This window comes from Nilaparvata lugens, chromosome 2 (assembly GCF_014356525.2).
Source record: "Nilaparvata lugens isolate BPH chromosome 2, ASM1435652v1, whole genome shotgun sequence".
In the NCBI taxonomy this organism is placed as follows: domain Eukaryota; kingdom Metazoa; phylum Arthropoda; class Insecta; order Hemiptera; family Delphacidae; genus Nilaparvata; species Nilaparvata lugens.
In genome coordinates, this window is record NC_052505.1 from 7503635 (window position 1) to 7519869 (window position 16235).

At 31.7% G+C, this 16235-nt stretch overlaps 1 protein-coding gene across 3 annotated transcripts; it reads right to left on the minus strand.

The window, feature by feature from the left end:
• Window positions 1-385: 385 nt before the first annotated feature.
• LOC111048054 lies at window positions 386-15310 on the minus strand. 3 transcript variants are annotated; one of them, XR_005570408.1, is made up of 2 exons: window positions 14554-15282; window positions 386-3840 (listed from the first exon to the last, which is right to left on the minus strand). XR_005570408.1 is itself a non-coding variant. In XM_022333893.2 (2 exons), exon 2 carries the CDS (start codon window positions 3807-3809, stop codon window positions 3465-3467), a length of 345 nt encoding a protein of 114 aa, XP_022189585.2. In that variant the 5' UTR covers window positions 3810-3840; window positions 9199-9386; the 3' UTR covers window positions 386-3464. The 3 variants fall into 3 exon arrangements, 1 of the variants encoding a protein (XP_022189585.2); XM_022333893.2 differs by lacking the exon at window positions 14554-15282 and adding an exon at window positions 9199-9386; XR_005570409.1 differs by lacking the exon at window positions 386-3840 and adding an exon at window positions 13049-13218 and having other exon boundaries at window positions 14554-15310.
• Window positions 15311-16235: the final 925 nt, after the last annotated feature.

The window sequence follows — 16235 nt, forward strand, 5'->3', positions numbered from 1 at the left end:
ATTCTTCAAAGATAATACATGTTCCAGATCACACAACAATAACAAATGATGATTCTGATAAGAGGTGATACAAGCATATGCATCCATCTCTATTAGATTTACCTTGAATATGTTGTTTATTACACACTTTATTCCTGTTCATACTCATGTTGAGAATTATCATGGCTTTCATAAAATAAAAGTTGTTCCCAGTGGTTTGGTAAAACAGAGATAAAATATTATAGTACTTTTTTCTCTATGGGTGCACCCACCTAAAGATGTGGGTCCACTCATCTTTCATCAACATGGTGCATCAGCTGCATTACCAAGCACAAGTCTAGAGCTCATGTGGGCATCATCCTCAGAAAAAGAAAAACAAAAAGGGTAAAAATAAGAAATACAGAAATTCATCAACTATATTTATTTGTACAAACAAATTGGGCTAATTTTATTTAAAATATTGAATTATCATTGTAACTTACAATAACATAGCCTACTACACACTGGAGAATGGACATGATTGGTTGCAGTAATATAATTTTCTCATTATTTTATAATTACGGCCTACATGCATAATTCGTAAACAATATGCTATAACATTTTTTTAAATTTGCAATAAAATATTTGTCAATATTAAATTTAGGATGAAAATGGGAATGATTTGTCGATAATATAAAAAATATCTCATTAGGCCTATATATCTTACACAATATTTTTCTAATCCTAGAACTTAGAATGGAATGGAATATAATAATGTAATATTTACCTAGATATCCTAAACAGTAATAGGATATTTACAAATGCTCAGAAATATGTTTAAATTTATATAAATTAAAAAATTAAAGCGATGATATGATAGCTACATATTTACATCAATGGTTCAGTTTACGCAGTCTTTTGGATTATTTTAGTAAGGATTAGCCGTTGCAAAATACCATACAAATAATAGACTTTATTTGAATACCAATTTTATAATTTCATTAGTAACTGATTGCTTTACAAAATATTTGATAATTTAGTACCTGTTCAATTCTCAAAACTTATCTGATTTTTGACCAGAAGATAATTTTATCAATCTTCTCCACTGTTTCGCATTCTGTCCATTTTTCGCGTTGTTAAGTAAGCGATAACTCAGAATCGGATTGTCATGTAGATTGTAGAGAATGGTGAAATTTATTTATTGATTTTATTTTTCCAAAAAAAATGTATAAGGGAGTAAGTAGTTTGTCGAGCAAAGAATCAATAATCACATTACTTAATATATTTTTCAAAACACCAAACATCATCATAATATTACTTAGCAGAGTGTCAAAAAACTCATTCACTGGTTATTTGAGTATTAAATCATTAGAAAATTCATATAATTTCAAATATTAAATTATTTCCAAATTGTCATGATTAATGTAAAAAAATGCACTAATTTTTATCCAATTCAACAATAAATAATAGAATATTGGCAGAAGAGCATACTAGTTTTAAAATTTCTCTAAATAGTCTCAATTTTAATGGTGCAGTAAAAAAATAAATCAATGTATCATAATATTAGATAATATTATTTACTAATAGATCATATTTATAAATTACTAGTTTTCTTGTATTAACGTCCTCCGCTGGAAACTCTTTCTTAATTATTAATAAATAGAATAATATTTTCTATTGGACAGGAGGACGGAAGTCAACCAACAAGTATCAAGAAGTTATTAGTTTTCAAAATGAGCCAAATTCCAGCACAAAAATTTCACTAATAAAATTCTATCTTTTTGAATAGACATCCAAGGCAGAATTTAAAGTCCAAGTCAAAATACTTTAGTTCAAAACTAATAAACCTTCTAGATATCCTTTCTAGTCTTAAAAGCTAGTCTTCTCAACAGTGCAAAACGTCTTTCATTAGTCATGTATGACTTGAAAATTTCAAGAAGTAATTATAGTTCCATATGATACACACATTAGTCAGTTCTGTTATAAAATATTAACGAGTAGTCTCACTTATAGTTATGTTCAAGATAAATATAATAATATTTCTGCAAGGTTTAATAGAAAAAATGATCATTTCACAAGGGCTGTTTAGACTTGACTGTGAGTTTACACTCACAAGGCCACTTGGCCTACTTAATTCAAGTGAATTCACCTAGACTTAAAAATTTAACATCAACTTGAACACAAAAAATTCACTTCAATCAAGTGTCACTTGATTTAGTGGTCAAGTATTACTTGGACAAACATGATAAAGTACTTGAACAGAAACAGGAAATATCAGCAAGTTTGCTGGATTAAATAAAGTTGGCTCAAGTAACTTGACCAAAAGCCCATTTGTAATGAAATTTGACAATATAATAATTATGATGCATTAATAATCTCACATTTATTTGAAATTCTTGGCCTTAATACATCGGCATGCACTGTGGCATTCTTTGCTTACAGTTGGATTCCACAAGTCAGTATCAGAGTTCGTGTCCGGTTCAGTGAAAATATTCCTCCTATGAGGTTTAATGGGACTCTTCATACCCGCTCAGCCGGACTGAGTAGGAATAGTCCCATAAGAGAATATCATCCCCAAATCGGAGACAGACTCTTATACTAAAACGAAAACGTTGGAATCTATCTTTACTCGACGAAAAACCCAAATATTAAACGACTAGCAATTAGTTAATCAATTTATCAAGTTAACAAGTTACTTTTTTCTTCAAAATATTGAATGTTATCTACTGTCAACTTCTAAGGTCAACAATTTTTGGTTAACTCTTTCAACTACAACATTTCAACTGTCAACTTCACTTTCACGAGTTAAGAAGTTACTGTGAACTAGCTCAACTGAAACTTATCAACTGTTTACTTCCCAATTCAACAAGTTTCACATCTCAAACAGCAAGATGTTGAATTTGAATGTCCACTACACTGATTAACAAATCACTGTTAACTAGTTCAACTGCAACTTGTCAAGTAACCAGGTATAGTTCATTTAATACAACCTCCGACCTGGAGGAATATGCGGAGCAGAGACATGTAGGAATATCAGCCAATTTCAGTCAATAGAGTCATAGAAAGAAGCGCAGTTGCCAAGTTGTCGATCAGACTCAGTCGATGTAGTGCTTTAGAGAGGAAACTACGTATGAATATCATGAGCTGTACAACACTCACTAAATACTACAGAGAGCTCAGTCGATGCAGTGCTTTCAGAGGGGTAACTACGTATGAATATCATGAGCTGTTCAACACTTACTAAATACTACAGAACTCAGTCGATTCAGTGCTTTCAGAGGGAAAACTACGTACGCGTATAATGAGCTGTTGAACAATCACTCAAGACTACGGATCGCTGTCCGTTTTAGCACGGCAACATCGCCGATGCAGTATCCCTACTTTTCTCTGCTCCGAATATCCTTCCAAGTCGAAGGTTGTTTTAAATGGACTATAATGTTCACTTGTTCGACAGAAACTGGGCAAATGCCCTATTTCTCAGGTTAATATTGATTAGTTAGCTGATCTCAAGAAGTTCTCCTAGCGTACAACCACTGATAAGTGAGTACAGCAATGATGACAACGACACACAGTCCACCCACAAGTGAGGACGGCGGAGGAATCTCCTCTGTGCTACTAAGCCAGCGTCGTTCCCCCTTCCACCCATCCTCATCTTCTTCCTCCTCGCTGCTAGCCTCGTGCTCACTCCTCAGGAACTCGAGGATCTCGACGTCGCAGCGGAACTTGACGCGGTTGCTGGCGGTCGTTCCCGCTTCCGCTCCCGCGCCCGAGGAGTCGCGTCTCCAGAATAGCCGTCCTGAGTCGCGGCGGTCCAGAATCCAGTCAGGCTCTAGCTTCTCCTTCATTGTCATTCAATTGACAAGCTTCAAGCAGTGCTTCTTGCTGAAACCAAAAAACGTTGCAATTTTAGTTTTCATTTGCAGTCAATAGAATAGCTATTTGTGTAACTAGTGCGCAGTGACACTTTGCTGCACGGAAAGAAATGTTTACTTGATTTCTTGAGTGCAGCAAAGGAACTTTGCGCACGTATTAAGCCAGTTACACACACATCGATTATTATTCGTACAATATTTTGCCATCCTTTAATTCTATTAGATTAAACAGATGATGTTTGTCAAGTTCCGTTTAATCTGATAGAATTCATAAGGACGGTAAAGTATTGTACAAACAAAAATTGATGTGTGTGTAACTGGCTGTACACATTAAATTTTTCCTACAGTTACCATAGAATGTGAAAAGTGATTGATTAGGGGAAATTTAGACTTTTTGACTATTTAGACATAAAAATATAAGACACATAATTAGTTATTAGATGCTAATTATAATCAATTTTTGGGCGGTAGTTAATATGGATTGAAAAGTGATCTCATTCATCTCACAGGAGTTGTACTTTTGCTATATCAAGTCAATTAAGATATAGATGTGGTATAGGTACTGGATTATGCTGCATTAATGTCTATAGATATTGAATAATAATGATAATACTGAGGTTGATGCCCACATAATCTCTTAGGTTTGTGTGTGGGTAATGAGTGAGAGGGATGATAGTGAGAGATGACGATTACTTTTTAGGTAATCGGGACCGACGGTTTATCGTCTCCTCCGAAAGACTGGGTGGTAGTATCTATGTGATTGTGCCGTGGTCAAAAACTTTTGCCCCGGTCAAGATTCGAACTAATACATAATATAAATACATTATATTTTCCCCTCAATACAGTGACTTCTTCTACAATTATTGCAAAGCAGATTCTCATTTTACTATTTTGTTATATAGAGTGACACGTTAGTTGAAAAATAATACCATAGTAATCTTTTTTGAAAATCTTTTTAAAATAAAATATAAAAACATCTAGTTGCGGATGAGATAAGAGCTGATTTCAAAACTTAAAAATGGATGAACAACCGAAACTAGTTGTTTTTATATTTTATATTAAGATTTTTTTCAAAAAAGAGTACTGTGGTATTATATTAACTAACAGATCAAGTAGCTCTGAAGGAATACGTCATTAGAAAATAAAGTGAGACGTATTTGGACTGAACCACCAACCATGAAACAAAAATATTCCTATAAGTAATTTAATTTCTATTATTAGTAACTTGCATTCTATTTTATAATGGAGATTTGAAATCATTACAATACAATACTCAAATGATTATTATCTAATAACTTAGTTTTTATTACAATTGGTTATGATATTAGAAATACGTTTCTAGTGGTTTGGTGTCACCTGACACCTTTAACTATATTTATCTGTCATCTTCGTCATCCTTCTCATTATACAAGTTCAAGGCTTCAGATTATAAAGGAATCTTTGGAAAAACAAAAATCCAACACAGTATACTCGCTGTTGAATTAATCAGAAGGTGGTGTAAATCGTAATATAAACATCAAGCTCATTTATAACAGCAAAATCAACACTAAACTTCGTCTAGTCTACATAGAATAACTGAAAGAGAGGGTCGTCAAGGGCTCCTATAGAAATAGTTTTCAGAAGTGCAAATAGTGTTCGACCTTCAATTCTCAAGCGGCAGAGTACTTTCATTTATTTGCTGAGTGAATCCTTTGAATTTGAAGATGTGAGACTATAGACTCAACTCATGATTGATGTTTACTTTATCCGGGAACAAATTATGCAATTGGCCTAGCAATAGTACAGAGAGCTCTGTCAAATAATTTTATTTCATTTTTTAGAAAATTATGAAACTTTGAACTTATTACTTGATTCTAGATTAATCCATTTTCATACGTTCAGAAAAACTAAAATAAATTGACACACTTTTAATAGACTATAGACTCGTGGACTATTGGTTAAGTATGATATACTTATTGATCATAGCTAGAATATGATCTTTGCCACTCATATAATTTTTGAAGTAATACTATTAATAATAAGTTGACACACGAAGCGTTTTTTTCAGGCGTTTTCAGACAAGTTGGCAGAGCAGGAAGTTTTGCGATTGGCTTGTTATCAGCTGATTCCCGAACGCCAACCCTATCAGCCAATTGGAGAGCTTCCTACCCTGCCGACTCGTCTGAAAACACCTGAAAAACGCGTTGTATGGCTTGGCCCTTATTCTATAGTCTGATTTTTACAGTAATAATGAAGTAAGTGTTTATAATATTATTAAACACTTTTAAAAATTATTTCCAATTACGGTACTTTATTTTTGATTAATGCTATTTTGAAGATCTTATTTGAGACACCTGCTAGAAATCGAATCTGATATTTTAGAAGAAAACAGTTTCATAGGAAGCTTCAATAGACTATAACTATTTTATTTTAACGATATATTGTGTTTCAATCAACTCCAAATAATAATATGTCAATTCCGGAAATTGTACTATGTGTCCAGCATTCAATTCCCCAAAGTCCTTAATTGATCATAGAATTAGAATATTAATTTAAAGTGATCAAAATCTTGAATGGCGATGATCAGTACATATTTGTGCCAGTAATAGTAATTGATGACCCAAGATCAAATAATTGAGCACAACAAGGCAGCACATTAAATGTGTCAATGAACTCTGCCAACTTCTGACTAGTCTTGCCCTAAGCGATTAGGCAATAAACATATTCCAATTACTGTGTCAGTAGGCGCTTGGCCTACTGTGCATAGATACTGTATTTATATTATGTATTCTAATCCTGACAAATTGTGGTCTGAAAAGAGACCAAATAAACATGTATTTGAACGAAAAGCAAATTAAATGTCAACTTGCAATTCAATTTCAATTCAATTCAATTTCATTTATTGCCAATTAGAATATTCAAAACATATTACAAAATCGTTATAATATGACATATCATTAAAAATATAAATACATAAGCATAATTACTCATACATATACTTGAATAAAATTAAAATAAAATATAAGATCTAGGCATCACCAACAAAAAGAAAATCTTTGCCCGCTGGTGAGAGTTGCAAAACAGTAAAAGAAAAACATAATATTTCGAAATAATGCAGAAAGTTAAAGTTAAATTTAACTAATAATTACAAAATTTGATAACAGCAGAATCATAAAACTATAATTAGAACTGGACTCCCAATTTCAGATTATTGCGCAATAATTATAATTTGTTTTTTGATTACCGGTACATATTATTTTTTGGCAAACACAATCAATTAAACAGAGATTTTTTAAATTATCAAGAAATAGCTCTAGAAAAGATAAGTTTTAAATTATGATAATGCAATTGATTTTTGCAGTGAAAAGTTCAATTCCGAAATCTTATATCAAGTCTTTATAGCTTCCAAATCTTTGATATCGGTTCAAATATACTCCACCTGAATAAATAATCTGAATTTTAGTATCGAGTTGATAGTGTGAATCTGTTTTTACAACTAATGATGGACCCATGAATTCAAATGTACAACCTACAAATTTTTGAAAGTTAACCAAATATTTGAGAATGAAATATCTCAAAAGGAAAATTTAATTATGGTTTACTTTACTGAAGGATTATCTATTATTGAGAATAGTGAATCATTATCTACAGTATGGTGAATCATTCTATCTATCTCTTCTTTTATCTATTATTGAGGATAGTGAATCATTCTATCTCTACTTTTTAATAGTTGACTATGAGAATAATCTAAAGTAAATGTATAATTACAGGGCCTAATATCAGAGTGACTCAGTTGCTTTATAAAGTATTCTTTGACTGGACACTAGACCCTAAAAGTGCACAAGTGCAGCTTGATCAAGGGCACGGCACTGGATTCTCTACAAATTTTATTTATATATATAAAAAAACAATATTTGAAATCTATTCTAAACACTCTAATACTGATAACTAAAGTCATATAAATACTTAAGTCATCATAGAAGTAGTCAAGGAGTAAAATTGATGTTGTATCTGAATTGAATTGAATGAATTAGTTCAAATATTTGTTTTCAGATTAATGTAAATATGTAATTTTCAATAAGATAAACTGTAAATGTAAGCAATTTATGAATTTACTACTATGATGCATTTGAGAGGTTTTTGATTTTTAAAACTTGTTTGAATACACTAGTGTTAGTGAAATCAGAGGCTCAGTGAACTATAGTGAGGTCCACGTTATAATGACAGTATTTGATCAACTTTGGTTTTGCTATCCTTGTCAATCATTCGACAAAGCCGGTAGTACTATCCTTTTCTAGGTCCACAACGAACCCAATTATGTTCTGACAGTGTAGAAATATAATTAATTAATGCAGAGAATCGGCATCGCTATTCTTCTATCTTGATCCACTGTCATTATAACGTGGACCTCACTATAGCGTTTCATACCAGCTACTGGCTACTGCTAGTGAAAGGTCACATAGTACTTCAGTGCATAAAGTATAATTTAGGTAAAAATAAAGCATTATTTGTTGTCTATTGTTATTTCATTTCATCACAAGTGTGAAACCAGTGGCGGTTCTAGACATAAAAAACTGGGTAGGCAAAACTTATCATACTGTAGGTCTATTCATAGACCTATGGTAGGGCTACTTAAGTAAGTCATGTAAAAAAGACGTCAAAGCGTATAGGTATTAAATGAAGATGTATTAATAAATATAAAAATTGTTAATACTCATATTTAATTGTTCAATTCGACAATATTTTGCTAATAGGCCAACCATAATTTTGCTGTTTTAATCATTCTTTCAAATAATATTTCAATTTGATAGGCTATTTATTTGGAATATCGAAGGTAATTTCTGGAATAAATACACATTTTAGTATTCATGAAATCAACGGTTTATTACACTTTAACATTATTTAGAACATAGAGTAATACATTTTATATTTACAACTGTAGTCTTCTTTGCCCAACATTGCTGAACGCCTCTAAGATTTTTTCAGGGTTCTTAATCAGCCTTTCACTTTCCTCTCGTTCAATAGATAAAATTGAAAGATTAGTTAGACGTTGTGTTGTCATTGTAGACCTGAGGTATGTTTTCCCCGTTCTAAGCATAGAAAGCCCTGCGTTCACGCACTGCAAATGTGGCATAGTAATAGAATAGAATAAAAACGATTATCTGTTGAATCATCTAAAATATAACTCATGACTATGAACATCTAAATATACTTCCAAAATTTATTTTTTTATTTAAAATTTTTAGGTTTACATGAAAAATCTCATAAAAAGTGGGTAGGCGGCCGCCTACCCAGCCTAGGCCTAGAACCGCCACTGTGTGAAACCCTTATATAAATATTCTACAGCATTACTCAATGAAGTTTTTTGATACGTAAATAAAACTCCTACCTTATTTTTGAAGTAACAAAGCTCCAAGAAGTTTGTAAAACAAACCTTACTACAAATTGCAGTTTTAAAATAAAACAAAACAAAGTTTCTTGCAGAATGCAGAGATTAATTTAGAATGAGCTAAGAAGAGAATCTGTACAGAATGGTGTGCCTGGCGAAAGTTTACTAACAACATGGTCAGTATTCTTGTTGACAAGCTGCATATATATATGAGAGATAAGATATTATCATCCTCATGACTCATCTACGGAGAAAGTAATAAGGATACCACAATCTGATTGTTGCCTACTTCTATATTATAGCAGGTAGCCTCTAATAAGATATATTTGAAAAATAAACTGAAATGAAGGCGTGATTAAGTTATACTACGATTTTAATTGAAAAAAAAAAACAAATTTTGTAGTATATACAAATCATTGTAGTATCTATTGCTGATTTACAGAAAATTTGAACAGTCTTATCTAATACTGATGTTTTAGAAATTTTAACTAATACGAGTATCAACCAGTCATGGTTAGATATTGGTCATAGATATTGATAAATAGATCATGACAAGATTATTTCCAAAATTTACATGATCAAATATTGAACCTATAACCTATACCTATTTATAATTGTTGAGATCTCACCTCACATCTATATGTGAATATTTGAAATTCCTTGGAGTACCTTTCTTTTCATGAGAGAAATAAAAAAGAGCATACAGAATGTTAAATTATGGAAACAGAGTCCCATAGTAACTGATACAGTGAATTTAAAAATAACAAGAAACTGGCATGACTAATGAGAAAAGTAAGAGCTCATCCAAACTACACCTATAATATCAGTATTGCGTTAAAGTGTACAGCTAATTACTAGACCTCCATTAGTCTCTATTAAAATCCAATCAAACAACAAACAAGTCTATAAGGTCGTTGTTCTTGGGGAACTTTATGAATCACTGCGAAGTTATGCTTTGTCATGGCAGTTTCTTTATAGACATGAATTACAAAGCTCATTTCAAACATTAATAATAAAAGCTTCAATGAATTTGGAATGGAAAAATTTAAACATGAATTGAATGGAATTAGTACTAATAAAAAGGATTCTGAACAAAATGAAGCAATAAGGATTTATAGGATGTATTTATAAGCATTAGTAGGAATACAACTTCTTGAGAGGTTTTTCTAATAATTTAGTTGAAAAAATCATACTTTCAGAATCAGCTACAGATTATAGTAACTATATGGATGGCCAATGCTGGAAAAGAGATGGAATGCAGAGGTTTGTGAGCGGATGACTGGAGGGGACTGGCGGAGGGGATGCGAGAAGCGACTCTAAGTTGCAAAAACTTGTGGAAAAATTATATTAGACTAACTACTTAATCCATCAGTCATGCACGTAGCTGTGTGAATAAAAATTTGAAAAGAAATTAAGATTTGGAAAGTTTTGAAATAAGTGTTTTGAGAGATTATTGATGCTTATGATGCAATTCATGTTTAAATTTTTCCATTCCAAATTCATTGAAGCTTTTATTATTAATGTTTGAAATGAGCTTTGTAATTCATGTCTATGAAGAAACTTCCATGACAAAGCATAACTTCGTAGTGATTCATAAGTTTCTCAAGAACAACAACTATATTTATTAATATTCAAAAACAGAAATTATTATTATTTTTCAATTGAATATAGCTTTTCAATGCTTCACTTCCACTACTGATTGGTTTGAAATCAGTACCAAATTCACCAAGTTTGTATGCATATATGCAAGGATGTAAAAGACAACAAGATTGAATTATTGGGACAATCTCTCCACCAAAAGAAGCTGTTAGAGTATCATTGTACCGTACCACCAACATTTATTCCAAGAGTTTTTGTAAATTTTATTTCTCCTGACATGCTCTATTATATATACACTGCTGAAGTATTGAGTGTGGGTATGACAATGTGAGCCGACTTGAAAAGCTAGATCAGGATATACGGATGGCCGTATATCAGGAAGTAGCATTACATCCGCTAGTTACACCTGGGTGAAAAGCACTACCCTACAATACTAAATGGGATTGATAAGGCGACAGAAAAGTCAAAGATTCATGAAAAATAATACAGTAATATATAATATACTGATAAGAATACGTTAGCCACGACTCAAAATTTAACATTCGTTGTTTAATACTAGTAAGTATAACAGGCCTATAAAGCTAATGAAATCATAGTACAGTAATTGTATGATTTTTAATGGTATTAATGAATAGTACAGGATAGTACTAAGCTACTATACTAGTATGCTAGTATTATAATTATGCTAGAAGTGAGAAATAATTGTTTAGTACTATTAAAATGATTATTGTATTAATAAAATAAATAAAAATGGATAAAACTTGAAATGTTCATTTTTCAACATCAGAACAAACTGGTTGACAACAACCCTTTGTGCCGGTTGCACGAGAATCTTTTCAAAAAAGCCTTCTCGGATTGGTTCTCGTGAAATTAATCACGGTTAAAACTCATGTCACATGAAATGATCTCTACTTAAATCGCCCACTTTTCAAAATCAAGAGGAGACAGTGTAGAACTTATATATAGACCACATCCTGTACATCAAACATTCTCGAATAAAAAAATGACAATCGATTTCCGTTTCATAATCAAGGAATACTTCCTTGTTCGTTTCTGTGAATAACAACCGATTTAAAAATATATCAATTTCTATTCAGCGTTTTAATACAAATGAGAATGCACTTCTATTAAGCACTAATTTGTGTATCAATGAAATAAATCAGTATGTAGCACATGAACTATGATGCTATCGGGAAAAAATAATTCAAATATAATTATTATTGGAAAATAATTATCCAAAAAATTGATAAATAATTAATTAAATTATTTATAAAATGAGCATCACAAGTTTTCCCATTTATCCAGTTTTCATTCAATTATTAAAAGAGAATAATTCTTGGTGGACTTGCAGAAATTGTAATAGTATTTCAAATTTGATTTTGTTTACGTTTCTCGTTGTCTCATGAATTGCTCAATTGCATTCTATAAATATCAATTTGTATGTACCGTGAACGATATCCTCATAAATTTTAGTTAGAAGCATACGGAATTAATGAAAATGTACTGCATAAATTACGTTTTCCTATTGTTATCCCACATTCAATGCTAAGTAGTTTTCTTCGATTGATAAAAAATCAAGGCTGTGGATGTATTGATGGATAAGATGATTCAAGACCGGGTAAGAAGAGCAGACTTTGTTACCTTGAGAATCTATTTCATCGGTTACGCCTCTTATTCAATTATAATAGACAGCTAAAATATGCCTTTATCTGTATTATGAACGCCTAACCAAATTGTGCTTCGAATTATTTCAAACTTCAAATAACCTTCAAATCTTGATACAAAAATGTTTTCTTTTTGTTACTACCAAGTTGGATAAGAGTTGAATAAAAAAGAAACAATATCAATAATGCATCCAAGTAGCAACAGTGAGATTGGAATTAATAATATCATTGAAGATAAAAGTCTGTAATTATCTATATTTATGTCTTCGTTTGTATGGATTTTTTTTCATGAATGAGAAAATATCAATGAATGATGAAGTAGTAGCTTGGGGAGTTTCTCAGCACTTAGCCCATTAGTAATAGGAAAATATTTTTACAAATTAGGCTCAAGTCAATTACGTATAAGTCAGATCCCAATTAATTGCTTTGGTTTCTTCAATAATTACGAATATTCAATCGCTATTTAGAACGTCAACACATGAAGAACAACCTTTTTAGTTTAGGATAAGTAGATGGAATTTTATAGATGTTTCAATGAAAGACTAGAGCGGCAGGAACCCACATCACTACTGAGTAATTTACTTGCCTGTTTTCGTTCTTATTTGAATAATGTAATAGGATTCAGCACAGTATCATTCATAAACAGTTGTTTCAACAAACAGTTTTTCACCACACAAAATTAGAACTACAGTTGAACAACTCCTAAGTAGCCAACTCCACAGGTTGCTTGAATGATGCTATTGGTGGCATGAAAAACCTAAAAACATTCAAATTAAATGAAATGGGAATACTATTTGACGACAGTCCTAGAGAGAATCTAGGTTAAACTTAAACTTAAATGATTCAGTTATATAGTTAATTCGCTGATATATGATTACAAGCTATTTGAAAATATCAATTATTGTTGCTTCAACGTTAAAATTTGTTATTAGATCAATGTATTTTTTTATTGAGACAGCATAAAAATATGGGTTGTTCTTTTTTCTCATATAGCTCTACAGCCCATTGTGGGCTTTGGCCTCCTCCACAACATTCCTCCAAGCTTCTCTATGATCTATAAATACTCTCCATCCTATTCTTGATCTTTAAGAATACGAAATGAGAGTTGGAAATTTCCCAATACAGTGTGAAATAAGCAATATAACATAATTTTTATTTTCCAATGCATTCTACATTTATTCAAGTAATAAAAACATACTTATTAAACAATCCAGTATGATATCTAGAATATTTTTATTAGTTTGACAATACAGTAATTGGGTAACTAACCAACGCAAGTTTTTGAAGTGTCGGGGTTAAATAATCGAAGTTTCCTCGTTCCTATTGAGTACTTAATCCAATAATCACAACCTCTTGACTGAAATTTAAGTGCAGACGGATGAGCACTTTTCAGGCATGCTATCAAGCATGTTGCAGACAGCCTTATCAGCAACTTCTTATTTTAGCGCCTCCATATGCAAAATCCCTGGATATTTTTATATAAATATTCAATTGTCTGTATTAATACTACTAATATTTTTCAGATTCATTCAATCGTTCAAATCTGAATTGATTACTGCTATTTAATCTTAATTTTAAGAAATTAAGATAATAGAGCAAAAAATCATGGGTTTACAGTTCCTAATGAGAAATGAGATCACTTTTATTTCAACAATCAGAATACTGAATGATGATGAGTAGCATACAAATCATCAGTTGATTATTGAAATACGCGATAAAACCTATACAACGCGATCTTACGGTACGGTATGCATTTTAGTAGTATAAAACATTTACTTTCAAAAATAAAAGTTTTCAAGGATTAAATGTGAATTTAATACAATAAAATAAGGAAAAACTATACGTAAAATCTTAAGAAGTTGTTTAGAAAAATTGTAAATAGAATTGAGGTGAAATGAAAAATATATTGTCATTGTAGTGAAACTAAAAATATGAACCTGACAATATACTTCAAATTTCACGCACTATAGTATGGATTAATTCCACAACATATCCTTGTCTACTGTAAATTTTAAATAGTTAAATTATAATGAAATCTATTTTGCAGAAGGCAAAGGTTTAAAGTTAGTTAATAGTAAATGAAGATACAAACCCTTTTTGCAACCAGAATCACATTTTTGTGTTCTCCTCTCTCCTCTCCATAACTTTCATCTGCTTCTTATCGACGATCGAAATCAGAGAAACACTTGAAAACTCCATGGCCCGAGGAATACTCTCAAGGGAATCCAAAGTTTGAAGAGCTGAAGGTGTAACCAGTCATTTTTTTAATACTCAATTAATTTGAACACAGTATGAATATAATGCACATCACAATTGAATAGACTCAATTAATTTGAACACAGTACCGTATGAATATAATTCCTGAATATGATTCACAGAGTAAGTTGTTGACAGATAGTTGGAGTCAAGAATGAGTCGCGGAAAATTCAACAAAACAAAAATTTGACAACAACCACAAGCACGTTTCGTATTACAACGGAGAGTATAGAGTGTAAACTCTAGTGAGTTGAGTTTCTCACTCACACACTCCACGGTCCACGTCCAGTACAAAGGCCACGATTGGTCAATGCCAACAGCAACTCTGTTCAAACTAATTACAGACTGCGAGTCAGCTGTTGAATGTTTAATGCACGGAATAGAAGCTCAGCAGCCGTGCTAGTGCTAGCTGCTTCAAATGATGTGTGCTCTCTGTCACTACTCTCTGTCTCTACTCTCCTATCGAGTTGGAGAGATACTGAACTGGCCACCGATCGCAGTACGCCTCCAATCTCCAACATAGGTGATAGCCGCCACCAACGTTTCTCCCTTCCACCCTTTTAAAAAAAAGTAATCTTCACCGCCGGTTAGAAATTTAGAATGGTAATATATCCTACGTTATATTCCGCCAACAATCTCTATATGTATTTTTGCTTGTATTCTTATTGATTACAATAATAATATTATAATCACTTGGAAAGGATTAAAGCACAAAACTGTTCCTATTCCAATTTATACAACACACAGTCAAAAAATATTGAATTGTTATGAATACCTTTTTTTAAAATTGAACGATTTACACCACAAAACCAAGAAAACGAACAAACTTTGAATTTAAGAAATTTTAGATTTAGAGATAGTTTCTACGAACATAGAATAAAATATATTAGATAATAAGTAATTGGAAGAATCCAAAAATCTTGAATTATGTTTGTATTTTTTAATATTTCTTTTGTCTTGAAAATTGTCTAACAATTTTGACGAAATTGAAAATACACAGCGGCAGTAGATTCCTGACTCCTATGACGTTAGGTTTATGCAGCGTGTGAACCCTACTGAAGACTGAACAACCATACAAAGGAGACAATTGGGTTGATTGAATAAAAACTAGAATATAGTGACTAGCAGCTACTAGTCATTGGTTCTAGTTATCTAAGTAAGATTACACAGATGACTCAAGTCTTAGCATTTGCTTGAAAATGACTCAGAATTATCATTTGCTAGCTTTTATATTCAATCGACCTATCCATCCTCTACTTTGAGAAAAAGGATGTCTATTCTTCATTTTTGGATTCCTTCATGAACTGCGATTATCAACTTGACATTTTATATAAATTAATGACTAATAGTCTATTCCAATTGGATTAAAATAGACTTCCAGTCTTCAATCTATTCAAAAATAGATTTCAATAGACTGCTAGTCTTCAATTCTTAAAAAATCAAGAGTGAATTGTATATTTATGAAGAGTATAGTTTCAGCCAAGTGTTAAAAGAGCAATCCAGCTTTGAAAGCTGCTG